General features: G+C 45.1%; 1 protein-coding gene across 1 annotated transcript in view; it reads left to right on the top strand.

The window, feature by feature from the left end:
• The window catches only part of LOC129323807 (cytochrome c oxidase assembly protein COX16 homolog, mitochondrial), a 73,642-nt gene that overhangs the window by 15,188 nt on the left and 37,078 nt on the right, over window positions 1-21,376 (top strand). Inside the window, exon 2 of the mRNA XM_054970533.1 lies at window positions 19,735-19,812. Coding sequence (XP_054826508.1) covers window positions 19,735-19,812 — 78 coding nt within the window. The remainder of the gene's footprint in view (window positions 1-19,734; window positions 19,813-21,376) is intronic.

Consider the following 21,376-nt stretch of genomic DNA (forward strand, 5'->3'; position numbering starts at 1 on the left):
AAAAAGCATAACCTTCAAGCAGTATTCAGACCCACCCGAAAAATACAACAGATGCTACGATCAGCAAAAGACAGTAGAGACCCCCTCACCTCTGCAGGAGTATACCGTATACCCTGCAGCTGTGGACAAGTTTACATCGGGACCACAAAGCGTAGCATCCAGACAAGAATAAAAGAACATGAAAGACACTGCAGACTTGGACAACCTGAAAAATCAGCAGTGGCTGAACATAGCCTAACGCAAACAGGGCACAGTATCTTATTCCAGGACACCAAAATACTGGACAACACTTCCAACTACTTTGTCAGACTGCACAGGGAAGCCATTGAAATTCACAAACATAAGCAAAACTTCAACAGGAAAGAAGAAACCTTAAGAATGAACAGAGCATGGTTTCCAGTTCTGAAAAAACACCAGGCTAACAAAACATTCTATCCCCGACAATAGCCCTGCAGAGAAGATTAGCACATCAAGTACCAATCCATATGCAAAAGAACCTCCTCAGGATACAGTGAAGCCTCCCGCCATTAGCATTCCACACCCTGGGAAACTCTTACAGGATGACTCAGCTCAACCCCACCCCTCCTGAGTAGATACAAATGACCTACATCTTTTCCACACTGTGACACTGAGAGATCTCTGTCTTTTGGTGCTACACCTCTGAAGATGCCAGCCACAGCTGCTGGCGAAACGTCAGGAACTACAATGCCAAGACCACGGCAATACAGCCCGGAAAACCCACAACAACCATCGATATAGGAAGTGTTTGACTTGACACATTGCAAGCAAGGTACGTTCCAGTGTCAATGACTTTTTGTGCGTGTGATGTCTGTAGCATCCTATTTGGCAGTGGTTTGCACCCACTCTAACTGGAAAGGAGAAAAGTGTCCATACTTATGAAAGGAAACGGTCTGTTTAGTCTTGAAGTCAAATGTAGCAAGGATGCTTAGGGTGAGCTCATCAGTTTTAGTTAGCCATTGGTCATGCAGAAGGGTAACTTCTAAGATGAATCAGGGATAGTGCTAAGCCATTTGTGGCTTCAAAGATTGCTGTTATCTGTCACAGGGCCTTGTAGGGCGTCTCTCTGCCATCCCCTTTTTAAAACTTTGCTTCACTATTGACTTTTATCCCTCCTCCCCTCCCCTTTCTCCTGCCAGTCATTAACTGTCCAAGAAAGTCACTGTCCATCTCTAATGAGAAGAGCTTCATCAGCAAACTCCTAAGTACACGAATCCTTTGTTCCTATCTTGTTCTCCCCCCCCCCCGCAGATTTTTATTTGAAATTAAACAACATAGAATTAAACACATATACAGTTTCCAAGTACTGTTGCTACATTATGTACAGTTATCAGATTAATCTGTTTACAAAATGCTTGGTACTTTTGTTGTGCCAAACTTTATAACCATTTAGCATTGCGAGTCCAGAGCAGCTTGAGTTTAGAGGAAATTATGTGTCTATTTTGATATAATCTTGTTGTCTTTAAGATTCTAGTTTTAGAAATTTTTGATTTGGTGTTGTTGTTGCTTGTGAATCTTTAGTGGAGAGAGTTTATAAAAGGTTGCCATTTTTTAATGAAATTTGTCAATTTGGGGTAATGTAGTGAATGTTGTATTCTGTTCATTATCTTTTCCGTTGCCATGTGCTCCCATCTATCTTGTTCTTAAATCACAGAATATAGATTGGAAAAAATGAATCTTCGCTTCCAAGGGAACGTGTGGTGCTTTCCCTTGCCTGTTTTGTGGAGGCAACTGTAGGATTGATAGCAGTTTTCTGGGAGCAACAGTGGTTGGTCAGAAAAACCTAGTTGTATTTGAAGTTGAGATGAAGTGAAAAGTGCAGTTTTTCTTGACCCACCACAACAAAATTACTTTTCAAATTGCTGCAGCTGTTAGATCTCCCTTGTTATTATCAGACCTGGCCAGACACTATATATAATTCAAAATGACAACAATCTGGTTAAAGGAGCCATTTTTGATCTTGTTTGCACAATGGAACATATGGGCTGCCTTCTTATTTAAGAGCGGTTTTTGTAAAATACCTTTTCTGCTTTTCTTTCCCATTATGAAATATACCTTCTAATCAGGAATGGTTTCATTTTTGCAAATAAGGCATTTTAAAATGGAATTTGCCTTGTTTACAATACCCATTTCTGGAATTCAGTACCTCTTGTTGATGGTTTGCAGTTTCTAACTCAGTGTTGCGAGTGGTTTTGCATATATACTGTGGTGGTATTCAGCACCATGGATTGCCGGCAGCTATTAGCTCACAATTTACTGGCTTGCTTGGATTATATGAACTCAAGGGTAACCTCAGGTAGATCAAGCCAGTTTGGTGTAGTGGTTAAGAGTGACGTGGCAGGACTGTAATCTGGAGAACTGAGTTTGAGTCTCCACTCTTCCAGTTGAAGCTGGCTGGGTGACCTTGGGTCAGTCACAGCTCTCTCAGAGCTCTTTCAGCCCCACCCATTTTACAGGGTGATTGTCATGAAGATAATAATAACACACTTTGTAAACTGCTCTGAGTGTGGCATTAAGTTGTCCTGAAGGGAGGTATATAAATCGGATGTCGTTGTTATTTTAAAACAGATACATTTTACACCTATATGGATAGGTGACATTAATCAGTTGGCGGCAACATGAGCTTATTCTGCTTTGAGAGTGAGGTAAGCAAACTGGAAAATGCTGGCCTACTAAAGAGACAAACTGTGCACCTTCCCACCCACAGTCATCTCTGGGTAGAGAGCACTTTTTTGGTGAGATAATACTCAACTTTGTGAATGGGGGGAAATGGCAGGAAAACAGTAGGAGAATGTGAATGCGCAAGCATTTGTTATTCAGTTTGGAACAATTTGGGGCATTTAAAACATTTTTCAGGTATTTGAGGGTGCTGTTGACAGCTTGCAACTTAATTGTGATTCAAATAAGAGTGCTTGCCCATCTCTACTTCTAGTTGCCTGGAGGAAACTTTTTAAATATGAACTTTTCATAGAGTTTTATGCATGCCCAACATCCATTTCAATGACAGCCTGTTTAGTGCACTGGTTAGATTATAGAACTAGGATCTGGAGGACCTGGTTTCAGATCCCCACCCCCACTGTGACTTTTGACCAGTCACAATCAACTTAGCCCGCCTCACAGAGTTGTTGTGAGGACAATCAGGAATTATGCTGTTAAAACGTTCACTGTTGTGAGCTCCTTGAAAGAAATATGGGATAAAAATATACCAGATAGATATGCAAATCTGATCATAACCCTTTAGTGACTTAGGTTCACCTGGTCATCACCTGGTTCAAATAAATTGGTTCAGGATAATCCTTTGTGCAGCAATGTGGTATTGCACCTTCCATTCAAGGTGGACTGGAGTACAAAGGTTACCTTCTCCTGATTTCTATAAAAAACTGTTCTAGGATTGGTAGCTTCCGACCAGAGTGGCCGGAATCAAGATCATCATAACTAATTTTTGTTCCAGCTGATGACCCATGAGTCCAGCAAGTGCCATGTGTAATCCTACATGTTTGTTACTCTCAGAACTGTACTTAAAACTCATAAAGTAGGCTAGGCAGGGGTTTTCAGAGGAATGAACAATAGTCAAGTGTAAAGTGGATATGTCTGTCTACATTTTTCTTATTTAACTTAGGTGGCATTCCAGCCTACTGATTATATTGAATCAGGAGTAATGTGTTCTACAAGTAATAAGGCTTGGTAGAGGACCTCCTTACTCTCATACAAACCTACCTAGTCACTGTGGTTTTCTTCACGCGCCCTTCTTTGAGCACCTTCACTATCTGAGGCTAAATGGGTGACAAACTAAGACAGGGCCTTCATGGTCTTGGAACCAACATTATGGAATTGCCTCCCCAGGGAGATTCATCTGTTCCCCTCTCATTGCATCTACATATGCTTGTTTTTGTGTGTCTATTTCGTGTAACTATGTTTCCTTGTATTTATAGTCCAGATCTTGTGATATGTGCTGGAGCAAATCAGAAGCAGGGTTAGAGCAGCAGTCTCAAGCCACATTCTGAATTGCTGGGCTTCCTAACTGAGGGAATGTCGTATTGGTGTGTGTATTTTACAAGTCTGAACAGGGCTTGAAACAACAATGCTTGGGTTCTGCCTGTGACCAATTATACACTCTCACAAGCCAGGCTGGCAAATAACAAGAGACTAACCTGTGGAGAAGGCACTCGTGTTACCAGGGACACTCCAGCATTTAATCAAAAAACCATAGAGTTTTGTCCAAATGCTAGAGTGTCACTGGCAAGGTAATGATGTCACTTCTGGCACAACCAGGAGTGATGTCATCATGCCAGGACAGTGCCAGTTGCCACCCCATTCTGCCCCATTTTTCTCCTGCTGCCCAGTTGAGCAGTGGCAGGTAGGGCTGTGGGGGGTGTCCCCCACTGTAGCGGGAAACCTAAGCAACTTTTATGTGACCTCAGGGTTTCTGGGGATGGTTTTGGCAGGTGAGGTGAGGTTTATGTCTGTTGTAAGAAGGAGAATACAACAGTGTTAAGAAAGCTGTAGATGAGAATACAGTCTTCTCTGTATGGCAACATGCACTTATAGCCTACTGGGCTATTGAACATACAGAGACCTTGTGAATACTAACTTTGGCCATCCTTGACTGAAAGGGAGACTGAATAAAAAGATGGTTACATTTCTCAAGCCTCATCTTATTGTGCCCAAGATTTGGAAACTTTCTCAAGGTTGTTGCCTTTGTGATCATAGAGCAAAACTTCCTGGAGAAAAAACATATTTTGTTGTTTCATGTGGATTCATGGAACAAGACAATAGAGTAACACAAAATATTCTTTTCAATTTGAATAGGATGGTCTTAATGTTAAGAGTAAAGGGAACTCTTTACTGTGTGTCTTTTTCAGGCTAGGATTGAGAAATATTAGTAAACCAGAACCTTTTAATGGCGCTGTTCTTGGCTCTGTTTGAATAGGACTCTGGTTTCTGTTACTATTGAAACAAGACCTTCCCCCAGCTCTAAACTGCATATACTGCAAGCATGTTTTTTTTAAAAAAAAATCTCCTGCCCCAAATCTCTTCCATTTCCATTAGTATAAAATCAAACGAGAATATTTAATTTGATTGTTCTAGTTTTGCAGCTGTACAAATACATAGCTGGAGGCTTCAGCAGTAACTGATTTAAAGAAAAAGGCTTGAAAATGATCATATTCCCTCTTTGAGTTAAAATACTTCATAACATTTCCATTGCTTCCTTTCACCAGTGCTTGATCTGTGTTGCCAGCAGTAAATATTGTGATGTGATTAATTTAGGGATTTATGATAAAGGGAATGTAATATTGTAGTCTGGCTTTCTGAATCAGTGCTATAGCATGGAAGGAGTTTCTCTAGCAACAGAAGAAGTCTAACAGCAAATTGCTAGGCAATGCCAGAAAAATTGCTGCTTGTTATTTTACTAACGCAGGATTTGACTGCTTTGGATTTTGCTGAATAATTTCAGTATGTCAAGAATCTACAATGGGGCAGCAAATTCTTAGATTAGCAGATGCCTGATTGAACACATCAGTTGTATGTGGTGATGAACACTAATATGCTTCACCTATGCAGCTTTAGTAGTCAAATGTGACTTCTGTCCATAGATGATTGGGGCAACATACTGTTCAGTGAAGGATCTGAAAGTGTCTTTTCAAAATGTCATTTTCTGCATGAAACAATTATTGAGGTTGCTGAACATATGTGACAGATGGTGTTCCATGTCACATCCCATGTTTCATTCTACCTTGCGTTCTGTGCATGTGTAATTTCGTTAAACTGTTGTTACTTTTGGTATGTATGTGAGAACTCAGTGACACATTTAAAAAACCCTAATTTTGAATGCTGAATATCTTGAAAAGATAGCAATGCTGTTGACTATGGTATCCAGCATAGTTTGTAAACCACTGTCTGAGCGATAAGTACAATGGTTGTGTGTTTGTTAGAGGTGACTTTCAGATAGGAAAATCTTGCATTATGTCTGTGTATCCTTTGCTGTACAGTAACCAAAACCAAGCAGAGACAATTCTGCATCAATTATGAATCATGCAGAACAGACCCCACATAATATTGTTACTCTCAAATTTTCAAAAAATCTCTCACAGTTTTGTCCAGTGCATAAATACCTAGGATGGAGATTGACTATAGCTGTACCAACACAATGTTACAAAATATGTTATACCCCCAGATGTAGGAAAGTGGATTGTGTGAAAGGAAATGATTGTGTGTAAGGAAAGGAAGATGGTAGCAAATGAAAGAGAAATCTTTGTTCTGGGGGAACTGTAACTGATTGGTAAATGATTCTTGTTACTCTTTGTGCTTGCAGGTGCATTCTCCAGATTACAGTCATGATTTACATTTTACAGTCATATTCTTCTTTGTCAAGAAGAACATCTTATAGGACGTTTATGAAGGCCTATGAGATGGCAGTGAAAGCTGCAAAGAGAGACTACTATGCAGCTTCCACTGCGTCCGCTAGTTCTCGCCCAGCACAACTTTCCAGAGTGATTCGGTCTTTAACGTCCCTCACACATGGGACAAATAAAAATGTAAATTCGGTGATAAGCTGTGAGGCTTTTGGAGACTCTTTTGCAGATCAGATCTTGTCACACCGCTGGGATCTGTCCACCACGGTTGATGCAGTATGTGTACTGGAGGCCCCTTGGTCGTCCTCAGGGTTGATATTAGATCAATTCAGGCCACTCTTCCAGGAGGAGGTAGGCAGGGTTCTGCATGCTGTGAAACCTACCACATACCCACTGGACCCGTGCCCATCATGGCTGGTGAAAACTGGTGGTGATGGGATTTGGGCACCATTAGCTGACATCATTAATCTTTCTCTGAGTTCTGGTTTTTTTCCAGATTCACTGAAGGAGGCAGTGGTGCAGCCCGTATTAAAGAAACCACCACTGGATCCTGTTGATCCAGCCAATTAACGCCCAGTTTCGAATCTTCCATTCCTGAGTAAGGTAATTGAGAGGGCGGTAACAGAACAGCTGCAGGTATACCTGGATGATGCCTCTATCTTGGATCCATTCCAGTGCAGCTTCAGGCCTGGCCATGGTACAGAGACAGCTCTGGTCGTCCTCACAGATGATCTGCGGCGACACCTGGGCCGGGGCGGGTTGGCACTGCTGATACTTTTAGATCTTACAGCAGCATTCAACACGGTCGATCATAATCTTCTGACCCACTGCCTTGCCGATGTGGGGATTTGTCGAACAGCCTTGCAATGGCTGAACTCCTTCCTTTGCAATCGGGGACAGAGGGTGGCACTCGGGGAACAGATGTCTGCTTGCCATTCTTTGGTATGCGGCGTCCCTCAGTGGGCGATTCTTTCCCCAATGCTATTTAACATCTATATGCGCCCCCTCGCCTGGTTAGCCCGCAGCTTTGGGCTGGGTTGTCACCAGTATGCGGATGACACTCAGCTCTATCTGCTGATGGACGGCCAAGGGTCTTGAGGCTGTGATGGTATGGTTACATCAGAGTCACCTGAAATTGAATCCCCTGAAGACGGAGGTTCTGTGTCTGGGTCGTGGGGCGATCGAGCTGGGGACCTGGCTCCCAGCTCTCAACAGGGTACAATTTAAACCTTCGCTGACGGTGAGGAGCCTGGGTGTGACCTTGGATGCCACACTTTCACTGGAGGCCTAGGTCACAACCCTTGCCAGGTCTGCTTTTTTTCATCTTCAACAGGCCAGGCAACTGACTCCCTATATTTCACCCTGGGACCTGGCCACAGTAATCCATGCAACGGTCACCTCCAGGCTAGACTACTGCAACTCACTCTACGCTGGGCTGCCCTTGGGCCTGACCCGGAAGTTACAGCTTGTCCAGAATGCAGTGACACGCGTCCTTACCGGAACGCCAATCCGAGCGCACATTCATCCTGTGCTGTGCCAGCTGCACTGGCTCCCAGTGGAGTTCCGGATCCGGTTCAAGGTGTTAACCTTGGTGTTTAAAGCCCTTCACGGACTGGGACCTGCATACCTGCGGGACCGCCTCTTGCATTATGTCCCCTGCAGGGTGTTGCACTCTGCAGACAAGCAACTCCTGGTGGTCCCTGGCCCGAGGGACATCCGTCTGGCCTCAACCAGGGCCAGGGCTTTTTCTGCCCTGGCCCCGGCCTGGTGGAATGTGCTCCCGCTGGAGATGCAGGACCTGTTACAGTTTCGCAGGGCCTGTAAAACGGAGATATTCCCCCGGGCCTTTGGCTGAGTGCCAGCGGGTGTCCTTCTTCCATCTAAGACCACCACCTGGGGCTGCCCTCAGCCATCTGCTATGCCCGTATACAGACTCCCAATGTTTGCTTAAATAGCCTGCTCCTGGACTATTTTAATGACTTTTTAAAAATTATTATTGATTTAATGTTTTTGTGACTTTTAATGTATTTTTTGAATGTTGTTAGCCGCCCTGAGCCCATCTGTGAGGAGGGTGGGGTATAAATAAAATAAAATAAAAAATAAAAAATAAAAAAGTGTGTGCTTACAGGTTTGGGTTTAAACCACTTGATTCCCAAATACTTCATTTCTCAGGGAAGGCCCCACTTGAATGCCTGTCAGTTCCTCCAATTGAAAATTGAAGGTTCATCATTTGCAGTCTGATCAGCATAAGTTTTTTCCCCCTTTTAAATAATTTTTTAATTAAACTATGCTTAATAAACAGTTACAAATATAATAAAGGTAGATATTATACAATATCAAATAAGTCTTCTATTACAGAGCATAAGCACACTTTTGCCTCTTGGACAGATTTCTTTTAATTCAATCTTTATTTAACCAGTGGGTTATCTAAAATGGCGCATATTTGTATGTGAAACACAAAATGAGCAAAATATGGATTTCTGTCTTCTAAAGGAGCATCACGCTAATGAAGGAGTATCATGCCTTTTTTCATTAAAAAGGTATGGTACACTTCTATGATTCAATGGAAATAAATTGCACTTAAATGATCACGAGGCACATATAAAGCCCAGAATGCTTTGGAAGAAGACGTATCTACACAGATAAAAGTAAAAGTAATACATATGAAGTTATAAATGTATTCCTTGTTGTAGGTTGGGATTAATGCTTGATCTGGGGATCTACAAAGTTGAAATATTGATATATTCAGTGGGACTTTAGCCCCAATGATTTCACTGAAATAACCTCCTTGGGCACACGCACACACACACACACAATGTTTCATTTAGTCTTTTAAAGTAAGAAAACAGACAGATTTTCAATTTAGTTAGGAGTTCTTAGGAAACCCAAGCCAGCTGGAATTTACAATTATTATGTGATAAGGTCACTATGCCAGTAGCCAATCACAAAGAAAATAGATTTTAAAAACAGATAAGGCTATATGGCCCTGCCTAATATGATAAAATAGTGACAGAGGCTGTTGCTCCAAAGACTTTTTAGGCAACTTTGAATCTGAATCCACAAGGAGAGTCAGTGGCTGTTTTCTTTGTCAAATGTGTGTTGACAATAGGGGTGTGCAAAGGCACACTGTTTCGGGTTTCTCGTTTCGGGTTTACCCGAAATGAGAATCTGTTTCAGATACAGCAAAACCCAAAACGGCTAGCCGTTTCGGGTTTAGCAGTTCAGGTATTGTTTTGGGTTGTTTCGGGTTTTTCAATGGGAAAATGCCTCTGTCTTCCAGGACGCCTGTGGGAGGCAGATACTGCTGCCATGCCCTTTGGTGTGCCTTCCTACTGTGTAACCTAAAGCAGTTCAAGAAATAAAGTGTTTTTGACAGGAATTGTGTTTTTGTGATTCTCTGATGTCAAGTGAGTTGTGTTATTTTTGTGAGGTGGAATGCTGGAATGCCCTTTGGTGTGCCCCCCACTGTGTAACCTAAAGCTGTTCAAGAAATAAAGTGTTTTTGACAGGAATTGTGTTTTTGTGATTCTCTGATGTTAAGTGAGTTGTGTTAATTTTTCTGTGTGGGGGACTGCTGGTGTAATGTGTCATAATGCTTTGCCTACTTGTACTTTGAAAGGGAGAAAATAATTTTTTAAAAACTTTATTTTGTGTTGTTCGTGTTTTCTTCTTTGTTTTGCAGTTGGTTCCCATCATAGGGAACAATGGGGCTGGCTGGCCAGCCATCTCTGTAGGTGGTGTCAGGTTCAGAATGCTGTATTGTGCTGCTTCGCTTAACCGACTCCATCTTTAATCCTTTCAGTGTTTAAGTGCTTTCTCCACAGGTGCCAAGGTTCCCAGACAGCTATCTCACAGAAGAGGATTGTTTTGGCTACCGACGTTCCACCAAGAACCGGCCTTGGGAACTTTCGCTATCCTGACTTCAAAGGGGATGTTTTGAGAACTATGGGGGGAGGTTGGGCCTTCTGTGATCTGTTACTTTGTACCTCATGCTTTGCTAGTCATTGGTAACAATGCATATGTACCATCCTGAATATTGCATTCAGGCTAATGGACTATAATGAACTATTTTTCCAGTAAAAGCCTTTTGGAAACAATGGACTGTTGTCTGATTGCAGAAGGTAGTCTGGAGTAAGGACATTATCTAGCCACAGTTCTGACATTTTGTTACCAATCAACTTTTCCAATGCCTAAGCCGGATCAAACGGACTCCAAAGCTGTCCCAGTCAGGGATCCTTTGTTTGACCCGTATGCCTCTCCCGGCTCTCAAGGTTTGGAAGCCCAAGAACCTGTACCGCGAGGAGACGGCTCCTCGGTTACAACGATTTATACCCTCGCTCCCAGCAACGCTGATACTCGGCCTAGAGCCACAGCTGCACCACTCTTCAACTTGCCCACCCCGACACAGTGGGGTGCAAGGCCAAGGGAAACGAGGGAGCGGAGGGCCAGCGCGATGTTTACGCAGCTGCAGCTGGATAGTCGGCGCAGTTTGGAATCCATACCTGAACAAACCGGTGGCCGACCATGGCTGTTCTGGAACAGGACGACCGAACAAACGGAATGGGAAACGTCCCGCCGTGGCGCCCTGAGTTAGGATTATGCGGAAGTCACCCCATGGTCGGGGCAGCCAGATGTAAGTGAGCACCAATGGGTGCAGCTCCAGAGCCGGACGATTGCCATTGATTCAGGGATATCAGCAATCACTGGCCTGACAAAAGGAGTTTTAGCCGCGAGATCTCAAGAGGAACAAGGGATAGAAACACCCTTGCCGTGACAGCAGACGTTAACCACGGGACCGCCGCCCGAAACTATACCAACCTCACAGACGATGGGAGATGTGGGGTCCACGGAACTATGGGAGGAGGAAACTACGGATAGAGTACAGCTGTTGGAGAACAGACTCCTAAATATGGAAGAAAGTTTGGCAAATGCCGTCCATCTGCTTTCAGTGCTAGTGGCAGGGGACAGAGGTCGTGTTCCGCCAGCTGGTCTACCTGACATCAGCCAAAGTTTGGCTAACCTGCAGAATCAACTGTGGCCGCAACAGCCACCAGAGACGGGAGACGAGGACTCTATCACCGGGGAAAGACCCTGCCCAGAAGATCCTTGTCCAGATGAATCCCGTCCCGAGCAACCGATCACACCAGGAGACGTCGGTGCCGACGGGGGAGGTGGAGAACCGTGTCCGGAAGACCCTCGTCCCGATCGCCCTATAACTCCGGCTGGTAGTGGGACTGGAGGAGGAGGGGGAGAACCAGGACAACCGCTAGAGCCAGCTTCCCTGATAATCCCACCACCCACGACTCAAGCGAGCCAGCCCCCAAGCCTTCTGGGAGGAACCACACCCCCGGTCTTTCCAGGAGCGGGTAGGCCTCTTCCGACACCGGGGCCGCGAGGGGATACGGTCCCTCTCCAACCCATCACTCCTCTCCCACCTCCGTTGCGGCCAGCTCCCACTCCCCTTCAACCAGCACCCGGGGGCCTACCGAGGGGGCATCCGACACCTTCTCGGCCAACACCAGTACATCCGGCACCAAGAGGACCCCAGCCAATCCCCCAGCCGATGCCGGGGGCACCGAGGATTCCCCAGCCGATTCCGGGAGCGCCTTTGCCGCACCAACCTCAACCCTACCCTCAGTATCCTCCGCCACAGCTACCGCCAACGCCGCGACAGCCTCCTTTACAACTCGCTCCGCTTGATGCCTACCCAATGCCAGCTCCAGCTCCTAGACAAGATCTTCCCATGGGATGGGTCAAACTGGACGCTACGTTTGATGGAGACCCTTCCAAATTGGGATTCTTCCTGGTACAAGTAGTGCAATTTTTCAATCGATGGGGACATCTTTTCGGGAGTGAGGCCAGTCAAATAGAGCATCTGGGATCACGTCTCCAAGGTAAAGCTGCCGACTGGTATGTGGGACTTTATAACGTGGGGGCCCCTGAGTTAGATACGCTCCAAGGGCTAGTGGATGCGATCCGAGCCCAATATGAAGACCCCCTAGAAGAAACTAGGGCCCGAACGGAATTACAGGCTATTAGGCAAGGCAGTATGTCGGCTAGAGACTATGCCACAAAATTCCGACAACTCGCTGCCAAATGCCCAAGATGCGAAGAGTCTACCAAGATTATTTTGTACAAACAAGGTCTAAATCCTAAATTGTTGGACCGAGCTCTCATGCAGGATAACCCTCCTACGCTGTTAGGGTGGATACAATTGACCTGTGAAGTTGAAAACCGCCTACTAGAAGTTCGTTTAGTGGAACAACAACAACAACCTCCGGGCCAAAGACGTTCCTCCACTCCCCTCAGGGGGAGCCGGGGGGCTGGATATGCCACTCGTGGAGCAAGAGATGCTAGATGGCAACAAGGGCTATGTTTGCAATGTGGCCAAAGTGGTCATTTTGCGGCGCAATGCCCATATCGGCCTGTGCAAAGACCTCTGCTCCAACTAAGACGCCCAGCCCCCGCAGCCTACCCGGCACCACCGCGCCCTACTCCAGCTCCAAGAACCGCTCCAAGAGGTAGGGGGGCGTCGAGGAGGAACCTCCCCGAAAGAGGACTATAATTGGAAGAAGTTATGGAGTACGATCCAACAGCCCTAACGGGGGGAGAGAATCCAGAGAGCCCCGCCTCGGGAAACGAAATGGATCTGTCGTAAAAGGACCCAAACGGCAGATCAAACCTTCAGCGGTTCCGGTTCCGAACCGACCCCGTGGGTCCATACTCTTCATACCAGTAACGTTGGTGAATCCTGACAAGAAAATGCATATTCGTATACAAGCTCTAATTGGCTCAGGCTGCTCCAGAGACATTATCGCACCAGCTTTAGTAAATGGACTAGTGCTTCCTGTAAAAGATTTGGAAATACCAGTAATTTTCGAGCAAATGGATGGCACTAACATGAATCCAGTCACTACCGAAACCACTCCGATCATAACAGGCATGGGGCAACATTGGGAAGTAAGATCATTCGTCATTAATGCCACAGCGAAATACCCCTTGATCCTGGGAAGCCGGTGGTTATGCGATCATAACCCTTATATCAACTGGGCAGAGGGAAGTATCACGTTCACCCATGAATCATGCAAAGACCATCGTTGGAATCAAAATTGGGGTAATAACCCTACTGTAACTGAGCCCGCTCTCCTCACCCAAGAAGAAATTAACCAAATACCCAAGCAATACAGAGCGTACACCCAAGCCTTCACAGAGGAAGAAGCCAATACTTTACCTCCTCACAGGAGGACGGACTGTGCTGTGGAAATCTTACCGGGTGCCTCGTTGCCCAAGGGCCGTCTATATCCCATGAGTCCTAACGAAAGAGAAGAGCTCCGCAAGTTCATAGACCTGAATCTTCAAAGAGGATTCATTCGCCCGGCTAATAGCCCCCACGCAGCGCCAGTGCTTTTCGTTAAAAAGAAGGATGGGGGCCTAAGACTGTGCACGGACTTTCGAGGACTCAACGCGGTCTCCTCCAACAACGCCTACCCCATCCCGCTCATCAGGGATCTACTCAACGTCGTGGCGCAAGGTATGGTCTTTACGAAATTAGATTTAAAAGACGCTTACTTCCATGTCCGTATCCAAGAGGGGGATGAATGGAAAACCGCTTTTAACACGCCCCTCGGCCAATATGAATATTTGGTTATGCCATTTGGCCTGGCCGGGGCACCCTCGGTTTTCATGTCCATGATCAATGAAGTGCTGCATGAATTTCTATACAAAGGCGTTGTAGTGTACCTAGATGATGTGTTGATCTATTTGGAGACTGAAGAAGAACACGTGGACCTTGTAAAAAGGGTCTTAACCACTCTCATGAATAACAAACTGCCTATAAAGCTCTCCAAGTGTGAGTTCCACAAAACAGAACTCACTTATTTAGGCTACTGTATTTCTCCGGAGGGCTTGAAAATGGATCCAGGCAAAATACAAGCAGTATTAAATTGGCAAACCCCCGCGACCCGCAAAGAATTACAATCTTTCTTGGGCTTTGCCAACTTCTATAGAGAGTTCATAGCGAACTTCGCTCAAATCACACTCCCCCTAACCGAACTGTTAAAAACCAAAGACAAGGGGGACCAAGCCAAAAAACCAAGTGCAAAATTATCCTGGACGCCTGAATGCCAAACAGCGTTCCATCACCTCAAAACGCAGTTTGTTTCAGAACCCGTCCTGCAGCACCCCGATGAAAATCGCCCCTTCATAGTGCAGGTCGACGCCAGCGACACTGCAATTGGGGGGGGGGTGTTGCTACAGCGGGGGGCGGACGATAAACTCAGACCCTGCGCTTTCCTCTCCAGGAAATTTTCAGAAGCGGAAAGAAATTGGAATGTTTGGGAAAAAGAGGCCTTTGCTGTAAAAGCGGCTCTCACTACCTGGAGACATTGGCTAGAAGGTGCCCGTCATCCGTTCGAGGTCTGGACGGACCATAAAAATCTAGAGGCCCTACACAGCCCTCGCAGGTTAAACGCCAAGCAATTGCGATGGGCGGAATACTTCTCCAAGTTCGATTTCACTTTGAATTTTCTCCCAGGCAAAACCAACTTCTTGGCCGACGCTCTATCACGCATGCCCCAACACAAAAGCAAAAGGGAGGAGACAATCGACACAGTCTTTTTGCCTACGCAATTAGGGGGCGTGGTGACCACACGCAGCCGCACAACCCTCTCCCATCCACCCGATCAAGGGTGGAGACAAAAATTAAAAGCTGAAGTGGAGAAGGAAAGGGGGGATGTGCCCAAAGACAAATTGCAACGTTCCGACCAAGGGGAATGGCTTTGCGGAGATCGCTTCTATGTACCCAAGAGTTTGAGAAAAGAAGTTTTGCAACGCTGTCATGATGCTCCCACTGCGGGGCACTATGGGTACTTAAAGACGCTTCACCTAGTCCAACACCAATTTTGGTGGCCGGGCATGCACAAAGACATCTCCCAATATGTAGCGTCCTGCCCCATTTGTCTCAGTGCCAAATCCCGAAAAGGCAAACCTCCAGGACTTTTACAGCCGTTAGAAACGCCAAGTAGACCGTGGGAAATAATCTCTATGGACTTTATCACTGACTTACCCCCCTCAAAGGGGCATAACTGTATTTTGGTCGTGGTTGATTTGTTCTCCAAGCAAGCTCATTTTATACCTTGCACCACAATTCCCTCTGCTAGAAAACTAACTGACATCTTCCTAAAAAACATTGTAAAAATACATTCTTTTCCATCCAAGGTGATCTCGGATCGCGGCGGACAATTCGTTGCCAACTTCTGGCGGGTGCTTTTGCAACTGCTGGGCATTGAACAAGGTTTGAGTTCAAGCCATCACCCGGAAACAGACGGACAGTCGGAAAAAACTAATCAGATATTAGAGCAATTTCTATGATGTTACATTAACTTCCAACAAGATAATTGGTTTGACTTGCTCCCCTTGGCAGAGTTTTCATATAATAACAGCGTACACGCTTCCACGGGGGAAACTCCGTTCAAAGTCGTCTATGGCTTCCACTTCAAGCCATTCCCGTTTGAAGCGCTCCCCCCTCCTATTGCAGCTTCCAAAGACGTCTCCGAGTGGTGGGGGGAGGCAGCTCAACAATGGACTCAAATTAGAAAACACCTCATCAAAGCCAAACAGGATTACAAAAAATACGCTGACCGCCACCGTGCGGCAGAATGGGAATTGCAACCTGGTGATCTCGTTTACCTTTCTACAAAGAATCTGAAAGTAACCCAAACCAGCCGCAAGCTCGCATTAAAGTACCTGGGACCTTTTCCTGTTCGCAAAGTAATCAACAAAGTGACTGTTGCCTTGGATTTACCAAAGAATCTACGCCACGTACATGATACCTTCCATGTCAGTTTATTGAAAAAAGCCCCTCCTGCAGACCAGTGGCACACCCGTGCTCCTCCCATCCCTACGTTAATTGATGATCAAACCCACTATGAAGTTCAACAAATATTGGACTCTAAAATAAAACGTAATCAGTTGTTTTATCTCATCAGATGGAAGGACTTTGACTCTGGGTTCGATGAGCGGGTGAATTCTGTACATGTACACGCTCCTAGACTAGTTAAAGCATTTCACTCTCATTATCCACATAAACCTGGGGGGGGAGCATCTTAGAGGGGGCAGAATGTCAGGTTCAGAATGCTGTATTGTGCTGCTTCGCTTAACCGACTCCATCTTTAATCCTTTCAGTGTTTAAGTGCTTTCTCCACAGGTGCCAAGGTTCCCAGGCAGCTATCTCACAGAAGAGGATTGTTTTGGCTACCGACGTTCCACCAAGAACCGGCCTTGGGAACTTTCGTTATCCTGACTTCAAAGGGGATGTTTTGAGAACTATGGGGGGAGATTGGGCCTTCTGTGATCTGTTACTTTGTACCTCATGCTTTGCTAGTCATTGGTAACAATGCATATGTACCATCCTGAATATTGCATTCAGGCTAGTGGACTATAATGAACTATTTTTCCAGTAAAAGCCTTTTGGAAACAATGGACTGTTGTCTGATTGCAGAAGGTAGTCTGGAGTAAGGACATTATCTAGCCACAGTTCTGACAGGTGGTGGGGGTGTCAGGGGGTGGTTGTCTGTGTGTCAGGTCAGGTGCTCTTTCCCAGAGAGATTAAATGTGTGGTTGGCAAAAACTGCCTGGATGGGTTCTGGAAGCCATGCCAACAGTATTTTAATGAGTATTTAGGGTCTGCCAGCTTTCGATCATTTGTGTTTTATTTCCTACCCAAAAGGCCATCAAGGTAGCTACAGGGGACAGGAGATGGAACCTGGTACATATACACAACTCGCTTAACATCAGAGAATCACAAAAACACAATTCCTGTCAAAAACACTTTATTTCTTGAACAGCTTTAGGTTACACAGCAGGGGGCACACCAAAGGGCATGGCAGCAGTATCTTACACAAAAATAACACAACTCACTTCACATTAAAGAATCACCCCAAAAAATTGCTGTCAAAAGCACGTTATTTCTTTAACTGCTTTAGGTTACACAGTAGGAAGGCACAACAGGGCATGAAAGCAGTGTACTACACAAAAATAACACAACTCACTTCACATCAGAGAATCACCCAAACACAACTGCTGTCAAAAACGGTGAAGTGGGTTGTATTATTTTGTGTAGTACACTGCTATCATGCCCTGTTGTGCCCTCCTACTGTGTAACCTAAAGCAGTTAAAGAAATAAAGTGTTTTTGACAGGAATTGTGCTTTTGTGATTCTCTGATGTTAAGTGAGAGTTGTGTTATTTTTCTGTGTGGGGGACTGCTGGTTTAATGTGTCATAATGCTTTGCCTACTTGTACTTTGAAAGGGAGAAAATAATTTTTTAAAAACTTTAATTTGTGTTGTTCGTGTTTTATTCTTTGTTGTGCAGTTGGTTCCCATCATAGGGAACAATGGGGCTGGCTGGCCAGCCTCCTCTGTAGGTGGTGGGGGTGTCAGGGGGTGGTTGTCTGTGTGTCAGGTCAGGTGCTCTCTCCCAGAGACCAGTTGGCACTCAGAAGTTTGCCCACCATTGTGGCACCCCTGGGCTGTGCAGAATTGCCCTGGGAAAGAGAGTTTAGAAGTTCCCAGCATAGGGAACAAAAGGAGAGGGCTGGCCAGCCTGTTCCTGGGGTTATGGGTGTAGGGCTGCTGGGGGTGGATTTGGGTCTGTGAGGGGCTAATGTGGGGATCTGGGTCTGTGTGTGGCAGCTGGGGGGGGGAACTGGGTTTGTGTGGGGCTGTAGGGGGTGGACTTTGGGGGCTGAGAGCACCTACTTGGGGAGGCCATGAAATGCCCCCCCAAGTGGGAGCTGGCTGAGCCTTGATGGGGGGTGGGAGTAGAGGTGGGAGAAGGGCCCCTGAGGGTTGGGGGGCATTTTGCATGCAAAATGCCACCCCTGGCAAGACAAGCCTGCCTCTTCATTTTCCCCCCATAGGAAATAATGAAGAAGATTAGCAGCAGCAAGCTAAAAAGACGCTCACTTTTCCCTTTCTTAGGCGAGGATAGGGGGACCTGGTTTGTCCAATCGGTCTGAAACTTGGGGGGTTGTTAGAGAGGAGTTAGAGGAAGGACCCCACCAATTTTGGCTTGATTCGGTGGGAAAATGCTTCCCCCAGGCGTCCTGGAAGACGGAGGCATTTTCCCATTGAAAAACCCGAAACAACCCGAAACGTTTCGGAAATCGCTGTTTCGGATTACCCGAAACGTTTCGGGTTTTCTGAAACGTTTTGGGAAAACCCGAAACAACCCGAAACAGGTTGGTTTGGGTTTTTTTCGGGTATCATATACCCGAATTGCACACCCCTAGTTGACAATAAACAGACCTGGTCGTATGTAGAACTTTCTAATTGCTAGGTAAGCATTTGTGATTTATTATTTGTTCTTCAGGTTTGTCAGATACCAGTGTTTAGTAAGGGTCAAAAGTAGGAAAGGGTGTTTGCGTTTTATGAAATCTCTCTGCCATAAGAAGTCATTTTGCTGTTTTCTTCATGCTGATGTGCTCATTCCTCCTCTTCATGAGTCTCAGTGGCTTGGAGCAAGCAGCAGCAGAACTAATGAAGACATAGCTGCAGCAGGGATTGATTTCTCCAGCTACATAATAACTTGCCGTAGGATTCTAGTTCCAATCTACTGGCTGTTCCAGAAGCTTAATTGGGTTCTTTTCACCTTGGCACCAGAATGAGCCTACTGAGTATTGTTGTTTCACTTGTTAAAGTTTGAAAATGGTGAGAACAAGTCTCAGGGCTATGATGTGAAAGCTCCCTTGATGCTGAATTATGGAGAAGGCACATGGAGAAGGAGAGATTTGAGCAAGGAGATGTATAATGGTAGGAATGCTGGAAGGCACCAGTGTTATAGAAGACATAGGTCTTCCAAGCGTTAAGTGTGACATTGTTACATTTTTAAGCGTACTGTAGGAGCCCTACCCACCTAACTAAACAGGTCATATTGATACTCATGAAAGCCAGAGAAAATTTCTTCCCTGGCACAAAATACTTCCACACATCTCTGTCTCTCTCAAACACAAACCTTGATTAATCAAGCTTGTTAAGCTCTGGCATTAGCATTTTTGCCTCTGAAGGCCATCATGGGCCTGCCATGCTGTCTAATCCTCCTTGGATGATGTCTTTAAATTTTTTGCACAAGATTTTGCACATACTGGGAATTCTTCCAATGCAGTATAAGGTAGGTCAGTTTTATTGTCCCTGTATTGGAGCTTGGGATGGAAGCTCAGCACAGCTTGCCTAAGAACTAGTGAGTGAATTTGAACTTGGCTGGACTCGTAGCTGTTACTCTAAGATAGCTTCTCTGCATTGTATATAATGTTATGAGCTTCATTTTACCATCCTGATTATTGTTGTTGTTCTCTTAACTATTTCAGCTGCTTATCATCGGAGGCTCTTTTGGACTCAGGGAATTCACCCAGATTCGCTATGATGCTCACAAGCTACACAGCAAGGTAAACTGGTGTGTCTCCTCCCCCATGGCAGCTAAAATATTGGTATGCTCATAACTGAGATACTGCAGTTGCTGGAAAAGTCTGTTTCTGTCCATTAGGGCATGAAGTTGGCTGCATACCAGTGCCTAGCTCTCTGGCTGAAAGCATGCAGAGACATAGTGGAGTGAGGTAGAAGAGCTGTTAGAGACTCATTGTTGAGCTCCCCAGTGACATTTCTTGATGTGGCCAGAAATGATGAGTTTACATTTGTTATTGCCACCTGCTCTGAGATGAGTTTACATTTGCAAATCAGTGAACTCCCAAACTTGACTTGGCCCAGACCAGCCTGGTTCTCTGGATTCCCTGTTCTCTGTACTTGGCAAACCCCCTCTCTTCTGCAAAAGGAAACTAGATTAAACGTACCATCTTGACAAGTGTGATGGAATGGGCTTTTAAATGAAAGGTTTACTAAGTGCAGCATCCAGAGAGTGGAATGTAAAGAATTAAAAACTGCCCAAAGGGAGAATGATTGACAGGCTATTCCTCCCTCTCTGTGATTGGCCAGTGAGAAGGTAACAATTGGTGCTGACAGCATTGTTGGAGGAGTTGAAGTTTGGAGTCTGACAAGGAGAGTCAGTCTAGTAATCCTCTGTGTGAGGAAAAACGGAAAGTTTGCCCTAACTGGGGCAGCTTTAGGTTTCTGGAAAACTTTTAGTTAAGGAACTAAAGTGTGAAAGCTAGCACTAATTTACACAGACAAGATAGAACTGGGGAGGGGGAGTGTTGTTGGCAGAGGGAGTGGGCAGTTAAAGGAGACTCCCCATCAGCCAAGTGATCAGGGTTATGTCTTTTGGAGAAGAATAATTCTTGCTCAGTAGCTACAAAGGGGTTTTTGGCTCTGAGGAGGGTTCTAGGTCTAGTGTAAAGGGAAAGGAGTGCTGTATTGAAATCATGACACCTAAGCTGTAAAGTGAGATCTATGAAGGAACCTTGTTAGAGTAACCTAAGTTTGAAACTATCAACCTCTCACTTTTAAGATCTGTAACTCCTGAAACTAAGCTTTAAGAAGGTTATTGAGCCTAATGCTTGTGAAGTATTCTGTTTTACAATCAAAAGTTACCTCATCTTTACTTTCTCTGCCTGCCTATATACCAACCCTGCTGTTTCATTTTGAACTTTACTCAGCTTTTAGTGCTTTTACATTTAAAGAAAACATAGCCTCTTGCTTCTCCCCTACCAAATATTTAGGCTGGGATATAAGCCAAAAATGTATATGTTTTAAAGTGTGGGATAAAAAGACCTTTAAATTATACCCAGAGACATGCTACCAGAGGCTGCCTAGCCACAGAATGCAAATCTTGAACATTTTGGAGGAAAAATCTGCCTCACAGTGGGGGATTGAGTGGGGTTTATGTCATAACAAACAAATAGAGTTTTTGATCATCCAGCCCAGTGTTTCTTGCGCTCTCTCACTGGAATGGACATTTTTAAAATTTGACTTTTAAAAGCTGTGTAGGCCCTTTAAATTCCCCAGTGTTTTAGTGCTATGTGTAGTGGGTCTGTTTGATGTGATGAGATCTTTCTC

The sequence above is a fragment of the Eublepharis macularius genome, chromosome 2 (assembly GCF_028583425.1).
Source record: "Eublepharis macularius isolate TG4126 chromosome 2, MPM_Emac_v1.0, whole genome shotgun sequence".
Taxonomy (NCBI): Eukaryota; Metazoa; Chordata; class Lepidosauria; order Squamata; family Eublepharidae; genus Eublepharis; species Eublepharis macularius.